Below are 19,393 nucleotides of genomic sequence, written 5' to 3'. Positions count from 1 at the left end.
TCAACATGTAACAGGCTTATCTGTGTGTCCTCTTGCATTCCCAGCAGCTGGTGGGTTACTCACTCCCTTCCCATGTTGGACTGGAAGACAAATTCATATTTTGTGGAAGAATGTAATATTTATTCAGACTTAAGGGACATAAGACCAGTGCCTGGACATTAATCAGGTGGCACATTAGATAGACAGATCGCTAGACACATAGCTAGATAAAGGGATTCACTACTGGATTGGTAAAGGATTTTTTGCCCATCGAGCCGTGGCTACATTAGGCTCATCTCTCTGCTTGGCTAGTACTGCAATCTCCAAGCCTGGTTGCGTTCTTAAGGTGTACCTGTCCCTCTCCCACTTGTGTATTCTGTGCTTGTACAGCACCTAGCGCAGTGAGGGTCTTGTCCACGTCTAGGGCGCCCAGGTGCTGCAGCACTACAAGTGATAAGAAGGTGCCGTTTTTACACTGTCACTTGTCACAACAGAGCTTCACTTTTAAACCTTCCAACGAACTCTTGCGAACAAGTAGTGTAAAGGGCTGGTGAGCGTGAGTGGGCCACCGCCCTCGTGGGAAGTGTTTCGCAGCCTTTTTGATACCAGGGACAGTGCTTAATTTGTGCCAGGGCTGAGCGCTGACATCACTAGGCCTGGCACTTCTGGGCCTGCTGTGTCAGTTCTGAATGTAAACAAAGTGCTGGAGCCCCAGCATCTCTTTCATTACAAATTAAGCGCTGACCAAGGCCCGGCTTGCTGCCTTCGGGGAGATCTCGGGGACTGGCGCCCGTCCACAGACCGGTCGTTGAGAAACACTGCTCTGGGAACGTAATCAGCACTGTCCAGCTGTGCGTCACAAACCTTCTACTGTCAACAATGGGCCTTCCGTAGCTTGGGTAGGAGCAACCCAAGCTTTTTGGAACAGGATAGTCTTGAAGTGAGTTCTATCCCTGCCCTGGCCATGGAGGTCCAAGTGGCCACAGTGACAATGATGAACTTCTACGTGGGTGCGCGCAGCACAATGCCAGCCGTGAAGTCTCAGGTGACGACGGATTTGTTATCACATCAATTTCAAGTCACCAGACTTCTGTTCTTGAGGATGACGCACTGTCTGTGACAATCAGCCTGCAGCCCTGCCCCTACTGATGGGAATTAGGGGAAAGAGTGCAAGGTCAGCCCATTCCCTGAGGTGCTATCTCAAAAATATCATTGCAAATACCCCTGGCGATTATTGGTTAGAGAACATGCAACAGTGACATCATGCAAAGCTCGTTTTAGGAGCGCTTGTCACAAAGTCTAAGGAAAATGTTTGTTGGCTCAGGTGTGCAAATCACACGCTTTATTTTCTTCTCCAAACAAACAAACAAACATATCTGTCCCTGGGAAATGGTTTTGATTAATTTATTTGCAGCATTATCTCTGCCTCTGTGCTCAGAATGGACATGAATAACAGCCCCTGAAAGGAAGGGTCCTTGAGAAAGTATAGCTGGAAAACCACAATATATAGGAAGTGGGGCTGAGTGACAATCTCTCATTGCTGATCATGAAGGGGCTTCTGGTTTTTGGTGTTCTTTTGGCTGCTGCCTTCAGCCAAAAGCTCTTTGTGGGGTGAGTACAGAGGGACTCAGGGGACTGGTTATGAGCTTGGAAGCATTTACCCATATGCCTTAACCAGCCTGTGTAGGAAGTGTTTATTTCCTGATCGCTACTTGGTGGTCTTTGTGGTCTCACTCCATTTCCTAGTGGGCAGGTGTCCACACTGCCCTGTCAGTCTCATCAAAAAAGCCAAGATCTGAAGGCACCATGGAGAACCCACTATCCTCTCCCCATAGAAGTGGAACCTCCAGATCCTGTCTGAAGCACACTGGCAGAACGATGTATGGATGTTTGCACTCCCCTGGCCTGTGTTGTATTTTTCCTTGAGGTAAACAGACAATTGAAATCTCCAGGGATATATATTGGTCAGCTTTCCCCAGCACTAAAAAAGGACAATGACATGAGCTTCCCCCACACCTCCCTCTGATGGTTTTGAGCTAGTAAAAGGCTTTGGGTGGAGGATTATCAAACAATGTTTCTGACTCTGAATGTAGGGAACAATTTTGTACTTGCTACAGATGGAATAGCCAATAGATTAGATGACCCATTAGGTTTTTTCCACCTCTAATTTTTCTGGCCTAGTATGGCAGACCTACCTCAGGACTTCAGTGGGAGCATTCTCTGAGTAAGGACTGAATAGAGACTTCTGGGAAACTGAAGAAACAAAGATCTGTCCACATGGCCTCTGAAGCCTGAAGGACCCTTCTAATGGTTCTTCTGATGGCAATACCTAGGTTTGCTTTTTCAGGTAAATAAAAGTTTATATACTCAAAGGCTCTTCTTATGTGTTTTGCACATGCAATGCTGGAGTGGGCAAGGTGTTTTCTAAAATACCTTTTTCCTGGCCATGTCATTCAGATTTAATTTGGAACTGAGATCCTCTAAGAACGATTTGGAACTAATATCTTCTTTTAGGATAATAGAAATTAGAAATGAAAAAGATGTATGGAAAACACCCTTAGATAATCTAGTCCATCTCCTGGCAGAAGCATAATTATTCCCTTCAGTGTAATCTCCAGTGTTTCACAAAGTCCAGTTTAAATATCTGGAACAATGAGGTTTCCACCACTTTCCCCTGGGAGATTATTAAGAAGACATGATTTAATTTATCATGACATCTGTGTGTCATGAGATCTCATTGGCTGTTTTGAATCAGCCTGGTTTTTTCTACGTGCCCTTTAAAGTTAATCTGAAATAACTCCCAAAATATTCTAGGCAAGCAAAGTTACGATGGCTGATTTGTGATTAACCTTGTTGTCCAAGTCCTAGTAGATGTCAGCCTCCTGATAGATACTTTCTAGCTTTCTGGGAAGGTCTCATGACAAAAGCAAGGATTTCAATGTCCATTTGAACTGTATCAGTCCTGGGCCATGAGGGTATGTTGTGATCACTTTTCTTAGAAATTTAGCCAAACTGTGAGTTCGACTGTAAAAACTGAATGTAAGTTCATAAGATGTCACAATAACGGGTAACAAAGAATGTTGATGGGAAAAGGTATAGAAGGGAGACAGACTGAATTAGTCCAAACCAACAGGACTCCTGATATAACTCAAGGACTGTGTGAAGATCTTGCTTGGTAAACAAGAAAAGTGTAGAACCAGATCCCAACGGACCAAAATTGTTGTGTTGGAAACTAGGCCTCGTTGGTGGACAAAATGAAGGGGATGGACACCACACCCTTTGTGGGGCCTTAAAGAAAGACTTAGAGAGAAGAATTGGCTATTGGAGCGAGCTTCACCATCATGGCTTCCACCTCTGGGACCCTGGGCCTTCGTCATCCTAATCCTGAGGGACGTCCTGACCGGCCGGGGCCAGAGAGAGGACCCAGATGACATCACCACCTCTACTAGTTGAATTCCAAACACCACCTGGGATGAAAGGGGACTGGACTTTAACAAGAGCAACAATATCTCAACTGCAGCCCATCTCCACTAACTTCTTCTTTCCCCAAAAGGACAGTTATCACCATCTTTGATACCATCTAAGAGACGGTCAAACAAGGGGACTTTTCTTTCTAAAAATGCTCTCCAGCTAACTGGAAAGGGAACAAGGGATGTTGTTAAAATGAAAGCCTTACTTAATACTTTACATGTCGAAGGCTTTAACTCTTTTTCCTTCTTTTCTGTATCTTTATCTTTTCTGTATCTTTATTACAGTGAAAAGGATTTTTAATTATGTGTTTGCCCACCGCAGAGGTGAAAGTAAGCTGGTACAGGCTGGTATGGCGTACCAGTAAGAAAGTGGCCACTGGTACGGGCCGGTACACAGCTGACCTTAAACCAACAGGGCCTCTGACAGGGGTGCAAAAGGGGCAGCTGCCCCGGGGCCTGGTGATTTAAAGGGCCTGTGGCTCTGGCAGCGATTTAAAGGGCCTAAGGCTCCGGCCGCTGGCACGGTAGAGGCCGGAGCCCCGGATGGCACGGGCCAGGCAGTGCTGAAGGACTGGCTGGGGGGGTCTGCCCGCAGCCCCACCCCTTCTGACAGAGGCCACGCCTCTTCGGTGGGCCCAGAGCCGCCCCACCCCCTTGTCCAGGAGCCCGGCCACCCTACACCCTTTAAGTTACTTTCACCCCTATTGCCCAGTAACAGGCCCACAGACAGGGGGGAGGGGAAGAAAGGGGGCAATTGCCCAGGGGCCCGGCCAATTTAAAAGGGCCCAGGCAGGCCGCAAGGTTCCTAGGTGCATGGGACTGCTCTGGGCCCTGCGCTTTGTGGGGCCTTCTGGGCCAGCGCGATTGGCCAGCACGGTCGGTCCCAGAAGTGATGGATTCGTCACTTCCACCCGGGCCCAGCCCCTCCAGGAACGGCCCTGGGGCCCAGAATTGCTGTCTCTGTATACCAAACTCCAAACTTTGTTTAACACTGTTAATGTTGGACAGTGACGAGGTTATCTTAACACCTTTGGCCCATTTATTCCATCTACATTAATACAGCAGGTGTCCCCAGCAACTGTTTTCTCTCCCATCACAGCCCTCTTGGTCCCCATGCCAGACCTCTAATCGGCTTGTAACATTTTAAAACTTCTGTACATGCCTTAACTCCTAAACCTCCAGACCTCCTCACATCAAATTCCACTGTAAACTTCAGCACACCACTCTGATATCCTGGCTATTAGCCCATCTGATCTGTTGCTGGCTTGTTGTCATCAGTCGCAAATACCTTCTGTCTGTTCTTGTGGCTTTGTCTTCTCCAGAGATCAGGTTCTCCGCATCAGGGCCAGCAATGAAGAGCAGATTGTATTACTCAGGGACCTAGAAGAGCTGGAAGACGTTCAGGTAAGAACTGAGGTAGACACTCTCTGTAACTGAGCTAAAGCCACAGCGCCTTGGGCTGTGATCTCCTCTACTGTCAGGTGGTAGGAGGGTCAGAACTTGCTCATGCTTGACTAAGAGGCATCCCTAGAAAAGCCAGAGCACTGCAGGAAGTTGGTGATTCTGTCGACAGCAGCTTTGCCCCCTCTATCAATGTCCCGATCCAATGCCTGAGCATGCACTTAAGGGCAACATGATGTAGCAAGTGCTGTCTTAACAGATTTAAAGAGGAGATCCTGGCCACTTGTGGTTACTAAAGACCTGTTGTCACTTTTCTCAAGAGCTGGGGAACACATACCAGCGTTTTACCAGGTAATTCAATTCTGCAGTCTCGAATTCCCCCTCCTAACTGAGGTATTATTTATTCTTCAGCACTTTAAAATCTCAGTTGCGCAGTGTTTAGAGCTGGACTAATGCTGCCCAAATGATTTTGAATCTCAGAATCAATTTGCTTCTTCTGTGTTGACCCTTTTTCATGTTGGCTTCCTGAGACTATTCTAGCAGACAAGTTTACGGGCTGGAGCAGCAATGTGTGAGCAAATATTGCAGAATATTCGGACAAAGCAGATTTTAAATTTGGAATTATGAGCATTTGCACTGAAAACCTGATTTGAAGAGTTAAATTAATCCAATCGGGGAACAGAAACAACACCGAGTGGCCTGTATGTCCATTTAAAACAACTCAAGTCACAAATAGTGACTATTCAAAGCAACCTTCACAGCAAATGACTGAGAAGTGACTCATAGGTCAAGATATGCTTATATAACACATCCATCGAATAATAGTGAATGAGGAACAAATTTGTAAAAATCTTGATCTGTTCATGAGCAATTTGCAATTGGAAAAAAAGGGCTAAAGTAAATGAATAAATTATTTGCAATGAATAATTCACCCAGCTCTGGTAGTGTTGCTGTGTTCTATTAAACAGCTGCCATGTTCCACCTTAGAGGTGGTTGCATTTCAGTGGCAGCTGAAGTCATTCTTGTGTATATATATATTTGTGTGTGTATATATATATTTATATAGTGCCTTTTATCCTTAAGGATCCCAAAGTGGTATACACACACACAGACACACACATACACCCCACTTTGGGATCCTTAAGGATAAAAGGCACTATATAAATACAAGATATTATTATAATATTATTAACTAACATCACTGATTGTGTTAACCAAATTCACTTGTTCTGCAGTGTCTGGAGAGCTCTAGGTAGAGCAATACAGAGCCTTGGATGACGCTAACCTTACTTCTCTTTTCTAAATCAGATTGACTATTGGCTTAGCCCCACCAAGCCTGGTCTCCCAGTGGATGTGAGAGTCCCCTTCCATAGCCTCCAAGCAGTCAAAGTCTTGCTGGAGTCTAACACCATTCCGTATACAATCACAGTAGATGATGTGCAGGTAAGGACTCCTGCAGCGTATATGGCCATGTGCAAGAAAGGAACATCACCACCCTGGATGTGGTCTGAACTGGGTGTGAGTTAGGTGAGGAAAGACAGACAGAATAAGAAAAATGATGAGTTGGATGATGAGTTTTTGTGGGAGGTTCAGCAAAGAGGACAAGGGAGTGAATGAGATGGAACTACCATCTCATCCCTGAAACTAGCCCCTCCAGGTCCAGGGTCTAGAGTACATCCCCAGGATATTGGGAGGGAAGCTGCTGCCCTTGCTGTTCTTGCTCTGTTGATATGTGAAGGCCTTCATTCTCCAGCACTTTTCATGAGCATTAAATTCTTTAACACCTTTTTGTAGAGTGGAGATTTGATCTGAAGGGCAATTGAACACTGAGTTTTAAACTGAATGTTTAAAGATGTTCTTTGTATATACATGTACTAGTTTAGTGAATGTGATAACGCCCACTAGTGGTTGACCTCACTGACTATAACAGCTTACTAGATAGGCCTGAAGGAGGTGATCCCTGAGCTTAACTGCTAGGGGCTTGTGCCTCTAATACTAAAGGGCTCAGGTTCAGTTCCCTCTGGTGTTTGTATATGTGGGGCCATAATACGTTCCATGTGAAAAAATATACAAATGCTCCCCTCTTCCCTGTATATGGTTGTGTGTTTTTTTTTTTCCAAAGGAATTACTGGATGAAGAAAAAGAGGCCATGATGGTGTCCAGGAAGTTCGAGAGAAGCAGCAACAGCTTCAACTTCTCTTCCTACCACACCATTGAAGAGGTACTTTCCTTTGCAGTGTGTTCTCTTCATTTCCTTTGGGGAATGTGCTCGGATGGTAAGGCCATATTGTGGCCGGTTCTGTGGCTCTAAATACGGAATCATGCTGTAGGCGTTTAGTGGAGAATGTGGTTGGGAGATCCTCTCAGAGAGGGTTATGCTGAAGAGATCTTTTTCTTCTAGGTCCCTTCTCCCCAGACTGGAAGCAAAACTTCCAGCCAGGAGACCCAATAATCATTCCTTTCTGCCTTTGTATCTAGCTACTTTTTCTCCCAGCAGTTACCTTCTCTGCTGAGAGACCCATTTTGCCTCATCTGTGGATCCAAAGTTCAGATGTAATCAGAGCACCGGCTTCATGGTGGATGATGGAACTTTGTGTGATATCAGATGTTCTCAACAATTGTCATACAGTGGTCCACAGAGGCCTCCTGGAATCCTTCAAACTGGCTCCCATTGTTGTTGTGTGGGAGGACCCAGGGGAATTAATTCCATGGTGTAGGGGGCCTTCTGGCATCCAGGAATAAGAGGCAAAGCAAATCTAGTCTAGTGGAAGACCCTTGATGTGTAAAATACCAGGGGCTCAATGTCTGTAGGCAACTGCTGCTCACCACACAGGGGCTGAGAACCCCGTGTTACCTGAGAACAAAGGATGAAAACTGTGACATACTGGTGTACAATTCAATGCAGTGTGGGGCTGTGTCACCCCTGCCCTGCAGCCTTGCTTGCCTTACAATGCCTTGCTGAAGTAGCTCTCACCTGGGCTGCTCACAAACAGCCTTCCAACATGCAAGTCAACCCCTGAGTGTCTATGTGTAACTGCAGCTTGCCAGCCATACTCTGGCCCTCACCAGCCTGGGTTATACTGCCCAACATACCCCCAGTCCCAGATTTTTGCCCATAAATGTATGTCCTGTGTGTCCCAGCCCACTCCTGGACAGTAGAAAATTTTAAGCCCATTATTCCTTTAAAGGCATAGTATGCCAGTGTATTGTCTTAAATGGAGTTACCCAGACACTTCATCTTAAACATATTGCATTAGATAAAACAGTAAAACTACAAAGGTTTATTAACTACAAAGAGATAGATTTTAAGTGAGTACAAGTAATGAGGTGTAACAGGCAGAAATGGTTACAAGAAAAATAAAGATAAAATGCTAGCTAGTGCCTAACTTAACAAATTATATTAGATTCAAGCAAAAATTCTCGCCACATGCTTCCAGCAAGGTTAGTGTCCAAACTCATCAGGTCAGGGTCCCCACCCCAAAGTCCAAAGGCTGTTTCCTTTTGTCTTCTCAAGGGCAGAGAATGCGACGGGCAGAGAGGGGGTGTGTGTTAGGGTGTTTGTCTCTCCTTTTATAGTTTCAGTCCCCCACTTGAAAAACATTTTCAGCTGGCACTAGGAAACAATAAGTCTGTGTGGAAGGATGTTCCCTGCTGTTTTTTCCCACTTGTTTGAGCTTCCTTTGTTTTTCCTTCCTACGTGATGATTCTGTTTACTGTTTAAATGCAAATTAAGGCAAACATACACTCCTTTGGTCAAGATAGGCCTGTTTGACCAGTTTGATGCTCTGTGAGTTTTGAACATCATACAGGGAAATCTTATAACTTCACACACAATGTTGCCACACGTATTTTATCAGGACGATACTGGCCAGCAAATTATGAGTTTTCCAACTATATCTTACAAGGCATACCGTATACAAAGATGATTACAAGGGTGTGTAAGGTGTGAATGCAGGGATGTATTCTGTCACAGAAACCCACAAGGCCAGTTTAACGTGCATGCGCTGACAACTCTTCCTTTTAGATCTACAGCTGGATGGACAATCTTGTGGCTGAAAATCCAGACCTGGTTAGCAAAATTCAGATCGGGCAGAGCTATGAAAAGCGACCTCTTTATGTGCTAAAGGTAGGTAGTGCACGTAATGTTAATCATTCAGTATGACAACAAAGCGCCTCAGAACGAGTAATCCCATGGGAATCAACAGAACCTACACACATGCTTCAAGTTAAGCATGAACTTTAGTGCTCTGCGGCATTGGCACCAACAGCTGCAGGGAAATGTATTCATACCACACAGTGGATGGTACATCCATCCTTTCCCTCACTCAGATAGCTCACTAGCACAATTTAAGAATTTCTAGCAAAGGCAGAGAGTTAACATTACATAGATTCTGGAGCAGTCTGTCCACAGGCTAAAGCTTTACTAGGGGGAGGGGGAGCAGCAATGGATGGTATGTAATGAGGAGCAATGGAGAGACATAACAGGCTGCTGAAGCCCTTTTTCTTAAAATCACTTTGGCGGATATGTCAGATATGTGTCAGATGTGATTTAAGACCCTGAATTGATAAAAGAATCTCTGGGTTTTATAATCATCAAGAGACTAGGGAAGAGTTACTAAAATTACAGCTGACTTTTACTGAGAAATTAATTCAGTCGAGCTCAGAAGAAACTGCACCAGCAATCCAGAGAGGGAGGGATTATCTGATACCTGGTTCCATAAAATCTCGCCAGCCAGATATTAAATTATAGGCATTTACACTATCAGAGCAAACACCTGACTCTGTCAGTAAAACATGTGCATAAGTGCACGTACCAGCCGATGCCTAGACTGCAGTTAATATAGGCATGTTCTGTTTGCTGACTTCTCCTGCAGTTCAGCACAGGAGGAGTTAACCGTCCTGCAATCTGGATTGATACTGGCATTCACTCTCGAGAGTGGATCACCCAGGCGACCGGAGTGTGGACTGCCAACAAGGTAATCATAGAACCATAGACATGTAGGGCTGAAAGGGACCTCAAGAGGTCATGTAGAACAGCCCTCTGGCACTGTGGCAGGATTATTTATACCCGGTGGGATTTAGTAATACTAAATATATTTAATGCCCAATGAGCTGAGATATGGCAGGTTCAGTCTGAGGGTCACTGAGAACAGGGCAGATTAATAAACTTTTCACAATTACAGCGCTGGATGGGACCAATCTCTAGGGGTGAGAGGACATAACTGACCTGCAATCTCGTTCACTCTCCATATCCCACTTGATCTCTTTGCAGAGATGGCAGACAAATGGGTAAATTAGCACCTGCTGGTGATTTGGCGATGTGGACCTTTGTCCACTAGAAACTGGACTGAGACCCACCAGCTGATTCATAGATTAATAGAGAATAATGCCAGAAGAGACCATTAGATCAGCTCATCTGGCCTTCTGTATATCACAGGCTGTTAAATTGCACCAAGTTGCCCCTGTATTGAGTCCAAAAGCTTGTGCTGGACTAAAGCATAACTTGCGTTTAGATAAATCATCTCTTCCACAAAGGCAACCAGTCTTGATCTGAAGATATCAAGAGATGGAGAATCCACCACTTCCCTTGGTAGCTAGTCCCAATGGTTAGTCCCCATCACTGTTAAAAATGTGGGACTAATTTCTAATGTGAATTTGTCAGAAGCTGGGAATGAGCGACAGGGGATGGATCACTTGGCGATTACCTGTTCTGTTCATTCCCTCTGGGGCACCTGTCGGAAGGGTATTGGGTTAGGTGGACCTTTTGTCTGACTCAGTAGGGCCATTCTTATGTTCTTATGTCTGGCTTCAGCTTCCAGACAACAGTTCAGACAACGATTCTGCCATTCTCCTAATGTTATGCCTAATCTCATATAATCACTCTGTTTTGCACTGTTACCCTTAATAGATCAGCTCCAGTTAGTTGTTAGGACCTCACCCTGTGAAAAATGAGAATTCAGGGTAATTCAGACCTTCTCTCCATGTAGATAGCCACTGAATATGGCAAGGATGCCTCGCTGACTGCCATCCTGGACACCGTAGACATCTTCTTTGAGATAGTCACCAATCCCGATGGGTTTGCCTATACACACAGCACAGTAAGTGCCTCTGGGGGAAGGAGGAAAGAGCGGAGAGAAGAGGAGTTCTCACTGCTTGGCTGCATGATGAGTACACGCAGGGCTGCCTTCAGGGACCAGCCATCTCAGGCCCTTCTTGGGGCATCGTGGTTTTTTTGGGCGGGGTGGGCATCTTTGTGGTACTGCACTGAGCCAATGACCCATCTGCAAGCCCTGTGTATCTCCTTCCCACCGCATCAAGCCTTCTCTTTGGTTTCTGCCTGTTGAGGTGAAAGCTGTGCAGAAGAGCAACTGAGCCGAATTAGGTCTGTGGGCTATGTTTTGCCCACCCCTTCTTTAAACAAGGGGTGATCCCAGGTTCATTTGGGATGTCAGGACCAAAATATTTGGGGCTGCTCCAGAAAAAGCTCTGGCTGCAGCCTCTCTGAGGCATACTGGCTAGAGTCCCCAAGTGCGGTAACGACTTTTACAGTCCAAACCGCATCATATCGGTTCAACTGCAAACTTTATACCCTTCTGGCTCTGTGGTGTAATAACTGAGCAATGATGCAAATGACTTGAGACCCAACTGTTAGCATCTTTCCATTAATCAAACCACATGGCTCCCCCTTGTGCTTGCTCTTAGAACCGCATGTGGCGGAAGACCCGGTCCATCAATGCAGGATCTTCCTGCCGTGGCGTGGACCCCAACAGGAACTGGGATGCTGGCTTCGGAGGTACAGAATGGCCATGGACATGTCAGATAGTTATTCATTCCTAATGTCTGTCTTTTTACTGTGAAAACATAGAGTCAGAGAATCATAGGACTGGAAGGGACCTCGAGAGGTCCTGCAGTCCAGTCCCCTGCACTCGGTACAGGACGTGCTTTGGGATTATCAGTAGAGCTCACAAGGCTTCTTATATTAGAGACATGAAATATGTATTTATTATTCTCTGTTACACTGGAGTAGCAAGTTCTGCTGTGTCCAGGAAATGGAATCATCTGCTCAGCTGTCTGTCTGACAGGAAGTCATTATTACATAGGCACCGACTCTGTGGGTGCTGGGGGGCTGACGCACCCATGGAAAAATAATAGTGGGTGCTCAGCTCCCACCGGCAGCCCCCCCGATCAGCTCCTCTGCCCCCCAGCAACTCAGAAAGATGGCACCTCTGATCATTAGTGTTGCCAACTTTCCAATTTTTCAAAACTGGACACTGCAGGCCCCTCCGGTCACTCCCCCGTCACCCTCTTTCTCTCCACTTCCCCGGGACTCACCTGCCACCTGCAGACCTGGCTGGGAGAAGCTGACAAGGAGCCTGCCCGCCTAATTGGGGTACAGAGGAGTGGAGGGGGGTGTCTGTCCCCAGAGCAAGGGGCCGGAAAGAGCTGGGGCTCTGGGAGGCTGAGAAGCCCCACTGCGCCATCGTGGGCAGCGAGCCCGGCTGCCAGGCTTGCTCCTCAAACACTGTGCGCTGTCAGGATCTCTTCCCTTGGCAGCACCTGTACCTATCCCTCTGCCGGAGCTGGGAGCCAGTTCCTCAGATTAAGCTTCTCTCCATTAGCTGAGCTCCTCCAGCTGCAGGTACTCTTCCTGCCCTCCTGGCGGTGGAGGCAGGTTACTGCGGTAACCGGATTTTTGGTGTCCAGTCAGCAGTACTGACCGGACACTGCACAGGTCCCCTTTCAACCGAACTTTCTGGTAGAAACCCAGACACCTGGCAACCCTAGAATATGGATTCTCTACTCAATTTGTTCTTAAAACCACGTACTAGTATATGCTACATATGAGTTACCTAGATCAGTGGTTCTCAAAGCCGGTCCGCCACTTATTCAGGGAAAGCCCCTGGCACGCCGGACCAGTTTGTTTACCTGCCACGTCCGCTGGTTCGGCCGATCGCGGCTGCCACTGGCCGCGGTTCACCGCTGCTGGCCAATGGGGGCTGCAGGAAGCGGAGCAGGCCAAGGGACGTGCTGGCCGCCCTTCCCGCAGCCCCCATTGGCCTGGAGCAGCGAACTGCGGCCAGTGGGAGCCGCGATCGGCTGAACCTGCGGACGCGGCAGGTAAACAAAGCGGCCCGGCGGGCCAGGGGCTTTCCCTGAACAAGCGGCGGACCGGCTTTGAGAACCACTGACCTAGATCACTACCTTAGTACTACAATAACACACAATTCTGCCACTGTTGGTGACTAATGCAATATTGCTTTATTTTGCAGGACTCACATAATCTTATTAATTACTGTTTAATGAAGGGAGTTTAGTGGAGTTACATTAGAGGTGAATCATCACTGCACAGTCTTGTTAAAATGCTGGAACATTGTCTGATGAAGTGACTCAGATTCCGGAATGTTTGCAAATATCAATTAGAAACCTGAGACTTGTCCCATTTATTACTGAGGAAATAATCTTCAGTTACTTTGGGCTTTTTTCCCCTTAGAAAAACAAATGTTTTACTCACCCATGCAAATGCACGCTTTTCACAAATCTGCTGTCTTTTCATTTGCCACCACATGTATTTCATCACAGGCCCTGGTTCCAGTAGCAATCCCTGTGTAGAAACGTACCACGGACCTTACCCTCACTCTGAGAGTGAAGTGAAATCCATTGTGGACTTTGTCCTGAGCCATGGCAATGTGAAAGCCTTGCTCTCCATCCACAGCTATTCCCAGATGCTGTTGTTCCCCTATGGCTACAAGACAGAGCCTGCTCCTGACCATCAGGAACTGGTGAGAACAGCTCTCATGAGCAAATAGTGAGAGGGCTAAACCAGCTGTGTGCTAGGGACTGGTGGTTCTGGGGATTAGCTGGATACAAGGTACAGCTACGCTGCAGTTGGGAGGTGTAGGTGTGAACTTTGATTAAGCTAGCATGTTAAAATAGCGGTGTGGCCACAGTGGCCCGGGTGGTGACCGCCCAAGCACAGCCCTGTCTGAGATCCTAGGTATCTACTCAGGGGTGCTATTTTTAGGGTGCGAGGCCTCAGCGGAGCTAGAACTCGTATGTCTACCCAAGCTGGGAATTGCACCTCCCAGCTGCAGTGCAGACATACCCATCGAGCCTAGCTTCAAAGCTGGACCCTGGGGGTGAGTGAAACTCGTGGCCATCTGGGAACTGATTCTGAAACGGGTTGGCACTTTCAGCCTCTTCCTAATGGACAGGAATCCCTGTCGTCAAAAGCACCAGCCTGGTTGCACTCTCATCAGCCTGGCAACAGAACAAACGGGTCTGGAGGCTGAGCTTACCTCTCTGCCAGAGGGGTGCCCTCCCCGCTCCAGCTCAGCGCTCAGGCCCAGATCCACAAAGGTTTTTAGGCTCCTAATTTAATGGAAATTAGGAGCCTAAATACCTTTGTGGAGCTGGGTCTGAGCCACTTGGACAGGGCAGGGTGGGAGAAGCTGTCTATGATGCACCTCTTCTAAGGACAGATAGAGAACTTTGGTCTTCAGGGCTAGATTTCCTCTGGGGGGAATCCACTGACTCCTTGGACTGCTTCTGGGAGCAGTGGGCATCGTCCAGGGTTCTCTGCTTGTTCATCCCTGTGTGTTCATGTTTTGTCCCCATATTCTGTTCAATTTTGGGTTCTGTGGCCCCGCCCGCATCTTGGGGGTGGGGCCTTTCATTGCTTTGATGAGCTCTGCCCCCCCATCCCAGGATTTAAATAGACTATTCCCATTCACTAAATGTGTGTGAATGCTGCTATTCCATGAAGGGAGGGAAGAATTCAAGAACCTCTCAGCCATTCACCTCTTACTCTCTTGTTTGCAGAATGATCTAGCCAGAGAGGCAGTGGCTGCCTTAGCTGGATTACATGGGACTAAATACACCTATGGGAGCACGATCGACACCATCTGTAAGTGGTTTGTCTTTCAGGCAGGGATGGGCTGAAGAAGACCCATGTTCTTCTTCACTTTCCCTCTCCAAATAACTAATGATGCACGGTTCCCAGCAATATTATCTCAGACGGCACTATTGTGAACTGTCTGCCCACCACACATGCCTTCACTATAGTTGTACCCGTGAAGCACCAGGGCTCAGAATTTGTGCTGGGACCATGTGCATCTGGGTGACTTCCAATTGCAAAGCCCCGCATTGCGGGGATGAACCAGGGCAGTTCCAAGGCATGTGGCTTTCTGTTCACACGGGGACTGAATGTTTGTAGATTGCACATATTCAGGGGGACCCGAGATGAAGACCAAGACCTGCAACCCGCAAGTACCGTGGATATTTGTGCCAGGCCTGTGATGTCTGTTGTGAGCAGATGAATGCAAAGCATTGCACACAGCACTGAAGGCTCAGAGCAATGATTTCTTGCAATCCCTTTACACCTTGTGTAAGCAGAGCCTGAAATTTTCCCGCTTTGTTCACATGGCAATCTTGGTTCCAACGCTATGTCCTGGGTTCTGTTTTTTCCAGACCGTGCTGATGGCATCACTGTCGACTGGAGCTACGACAACGGGATCAAGTACTCCTACACCTTTGAGCTGCGAGACACCGGCCGCTACGGCTTCCTCCTGCCAGCCAGCCAGATCATCCCCACTGCTGAAGAAACATGGCTGGCTCTAATGAAGATCATGGAGCACGTCCGGGACAATCCCTATTAATCTAACACATCATGAACAACAGCAGCCCGGGGCAGGTGGTTAAGCCAATGGATGGGGGTCAGTGTCACATTAAATAAAGGATTTGGCCTTGCATTAGATATTTACACACCTTTTTTTCCATTAGGAAGCTGGGAGTCTCCCAGAATCAGGCTCTATCTTCCAAAGGCTACTGAAGCCAAACCAGGAGATTTTAGGCACTAAAACTCTGGTGGTGAAGCGGGGCTAAGACAGGCTCCTTGCGCCCCAAGCACCGACTCCGCAGCTCCCATTGGCTGGGAACTGTGGCTAAAGGGAGCTGTGGGCGTGGCGCTTGCAGGCGTGGCCAGCATGAGGAGCCCCCGCCCCTCCCCAAGGGGTCGGACATGGCAGCCGCTTCCGGGAGCAGTGTGGGGCCAGGGCAGGCAGAGAGCCTGCCTCAGCCCCACTGCACCGCCAACCAGGAGCCACCTGAGGTAAGCACCTGCCGGCTGGAGCCTGCACCCTGAACCCCCTCCTGCACCCCAACCCCAGCCCAGAGCCCAGAGCTTGCTGCCACACTCCGAACCCCTCAGCCCCAGCCCAGAGCCTGTACCCCAACCCCCTGGCCCAGCCTGGCAAAAGTGAGTGAGGGTGGGGGACAGCGAGCGACGGAGGGAGGGGGGATGCATAGGGTGGGGCCTTGGAGAAGGGGCGGGGCCTCAGGGAAGGGATGGGGCAGCAGGGAGTGGGGCAAAGGTGTTTGGGTTTGTGTGACTGGACAGTTGGCGACCCTACTTCCATAATGGCTGAGACCAGGTCAGGACTTAGGGAGACCTCATGTGGTGACAGTAGGAAGCACAGGCTGCTATTAAATCTGGGAGCTAGAGAGCCAAAGGGAGCCCTAAGGTCTGTCTGTGTCCACCAGCATCTAATTTCATTTACACTGATGTAAATATGGAGTAATGCCATGGAAGCAACCCCGCCGGAACTCTGGTAAGCATGCAGGAGGTAGGTGGCTAGAGCTCAGGGGTTCCCCTAATGTGGGCCTCTCACAGGGGAGGAGACGAATCACTCCAAAACACATCTGATACTGGGCACTCACCTTCCACTTGGGCTCTGCTATAGGATATGTCTGGACACAAAAGATTCTGTTGTGTTCCCCTGATCTCAGGGTGATCACTGAATAAGCACCAGGAAGTCTTTGTTAACGGAATCTAGTAAGGCCTTCTGGAGCTGACCGTCATCAGAAGAATCATAGAATCATAGAAGATTAGGGTTGGAAGAGACCTCAGGAGGTCATCTGGCCCAACCTCCTGCTCAAAGCAGGACCAACCCCAACTAAATCATCCCACCCAGGGCTTTGTCAAGCTGGGCCTTAAAAACCTCTAAGGATGGAAATTCCACCACCTCCCTAGGGAACCCATTCCAGTGTTTCACCACCCTCCTAGTGAAATAGTGTTTCCTAAGATCTAACCTAGACCACCCCCACTGCAGCTTGAGACCATTGCTCCTTGTTCTATCATCTGCTACCACTGAGAACAGCCAAGCTCCATCCTCTTTGGAACCCCCCCTTCAGGTAGTTGAAGGCCGCAATCAAATCCCCCCTCACTCGTCTCTTCTGCAGGCTAAACAATCCCAGTTCCCTCAGCCTCTCCTCATAAGTCATGTGTTCCAGTCCCCTAATCATTTTTGTTGCCCTCCGCTGGACTCTCTCCAATTTGTCCACAGCCTTTCTGTAGTGGGGAGCCCCAAACTGGACACAATACTCCAGATGTGGCTCACCAGTGCTGAATAGAGGGGAATAATCACTTCCCTCGATCTGCTGGCAGTGCTCCTACTAATGCAGCCCAATATGCCGTTAGCCTTCTTGGCAACAAGGGCACACTGCTGACTCATATCCAACTTTTCATCCACTGTAATCCCCAGGTCCTTTCCTGCAGAACTGCCGCTTAGCCAGTTGGTCCCCAGCCTGTAGCAGTGCATGGGATTCTTCCGTCCTAAGTGCAGGACTCTGCACTTGTCCTTGTTGAACCTCATCAGATTTCTTTGGCCCAATCCGTCTAGGTCACTCTGGACCCTGTCCCTATCTTCCAGTGTATCTGCCTCTCCCCCACAGCTTAGTGTCATGTGCGAACTTGCTGAGGGTGCAATCCACCCCATCCTCCAGATCATTAATAAAGACGTTGAACAAAACCGGCCCCAGGACCGACCCCTGGGGCACTCTGCTTGATACTGGCTGCCAACTAGACATCAAGCCATTGATCACAGCCACAGAACTCAGGACCTGCCAGACTTGATCAGACCCAAGGGCCATTTAGCCCAGACCCTGTCTCAAACAGTGACCAGTACCAGACGCTTCAAGGGAAAGTGCAAAAAACCCCTGTGTTATGATTGCAGCACCCACATAGAAAGCTAGAAACAAACCATACATACTTTCCCCAAAAGGTTGCAATGTGACACTATTTCTAAGAGGCTAGCACTCTAACACACAACTACCAAATGCAGAGAGAGACAAAGCAGGCTGCTTCCCAAGGCTGCGAGTCACAGCTCAACCCACTTTGCTCCAGTCTGGCTCTTCTGAAGAGCCAGACCCAGACCACACACTTCCCTACAGGGCCCCCCAAGCCTCTGTGTGTGTGTGCGTGTGTGTGTGTGTGGACATGCAAGTTGCAACGGGACGTGTGTGTGTGTGTGTGTACACATGCAACTTGCAATGGGCTGGGTGTGTACTGGATGTGTGTTTGTGTCCGAGAGCTGCTGCCCTCTACTGGGAGAAACACAGTATCAGAGCTGACCAGGGCTTTTCAAGGAGCTGGCAGAACTAGTCCAGGGTTTGAAGCTGAAGGCTGCGATTTGTGTTACTGAATGCCACGCAGAGGCAATTTAGCTGCTGCCCATAGGGCCTGTCTGTATGTGGCCGTGGATTGAAAGTCAGGGCCGGCCTCAGGGGAGGGCAATCAGGGAAGTTACGCCATCAGTTTCTGGGGGTGCCAAATCACTTTCTGGGGTGTGGGGGATGGGGAGCACCAAACTGGGGTGGGATTTTGGGCGATGCCAAAAATGTTTGGGGGACAAAACACCTGGGGCCAGCCTCGGTGACAGTGGCTGGATCCCATATGAAGCTGCGCTTGCACCATCATGGCACATGCTGCAAATAAAATGCAACTTCAGCACCCGAGATCCATGTCACTAAGCTGAGCAGGGCCAGGCCTGGCCCATACGTGTGCGACAGATCTCTGGCCACCCAGGACTTCACCCTCGTCACTGTACAGCAAAGAGCAAAAAGCAGATCTCCTATAACCCTAACAGTATGGGGCCAATGACACACTGCTGGGCTTTGTTGAGTCCCTAGTAAGTCAGCTACTCGGACTAATGGAGCGCTCCTTTAGCTGGTAGCAGTAGTAAGTCTCTGAGCCCCACTGTGAAGCCCTCAAGTAAAGAGTAAAACAACACAACATACACAAAGCCAGAACATTACATGGTAAGGCCGCCTCTTCCCCAGGGGGATCGTGTTGACTCCCCCTTTACCTCTTCATGGTCGGGGCAGATCACAGGTTCTTCCCCTCCTCCAGTTTAACAGGGAACCTCCATCCGCTACTCCGACTAACCCCTTCCACACACGGCCCCCTCTGCCCGCCCAATTGTCTGAACACCCTGTGCCTCCGAGCCGGCATGGTGCAGGAATGGGGGGCAGCCGTGTTTCCTCCTGTCTGCCTGCTGCAAGCAAGTGCTGGGGTTGCAAAGCAAGGGGCAGGGGGGGTGCGTGGAGGGGGAGGAGTGGATCTGTCATTCCATCCTATCACCCTGAGGTCCACCACAGCTTTGACAAATATTGCCACTTTTCCAGGTGGCACATTCCCTAGGCATCAATTAGGCAGGAACAGAAGGTGTCGGCGCTTTCCTGACAGGGCAGGGCGCTGAGCCATGGGA

At 48.5% G+C, this 19,393-nt stretch overlaps 1 protein-coding gene across 1 annotated transcript; it reads left to right on the top strand.

Moving 5' to 3' along the window:
• Positions 1–1,525: 1,525 nt before the first annotated feature.
• LOC311510624 (carboxypeptidase A1-like) lies at positions 1,526–15,579 on the top strand (the record flags this gene model as incomplete). Its single annotated transcript, XM_084610435.1, has 11 exons — positions 1,526–1,590; positions 4,772–4,853; positions 6,159–6,293; positions 6,973–7,071; positions 8,875–8,976; positions 9,725–9,826; positions 10,838–10,948; positions 11,553–11,643; positions 13,431–13,630; positions 14,670–14,754; positions 15,318–15,579. The coding sequence occupies 11 exons, from the start codon at positions 1,526–1,528 to the stop codon at positions 15,503–15,505; spliced, it is 1,260 nt and encodes a 419-aa protein (XP_084466561.1). The 3' UTR covers positions 15,506–15,579.
• Between the last annotated feature and the right edge of the window lie 3,814 nt (positions 15,580–19,393).

The sequence above is a fragment of the Lepidochelys olivacea genome (genome assembly GCF_965140295.1).
Source record: "Lepidochelys olivacea isolate rLepOli2 genome assembly, chromosome: 1".
Lineage (NCBI taxonomy): Eukaryota > Metazoa > Chordata > Testudines > Cheloniidae > Lepidochelys > Lepidochelys olivacea.
Note: the sequence above shows the minus strand (reverse complement) of the source record. Positions and strands in the feature narration are given on the sequence as shown.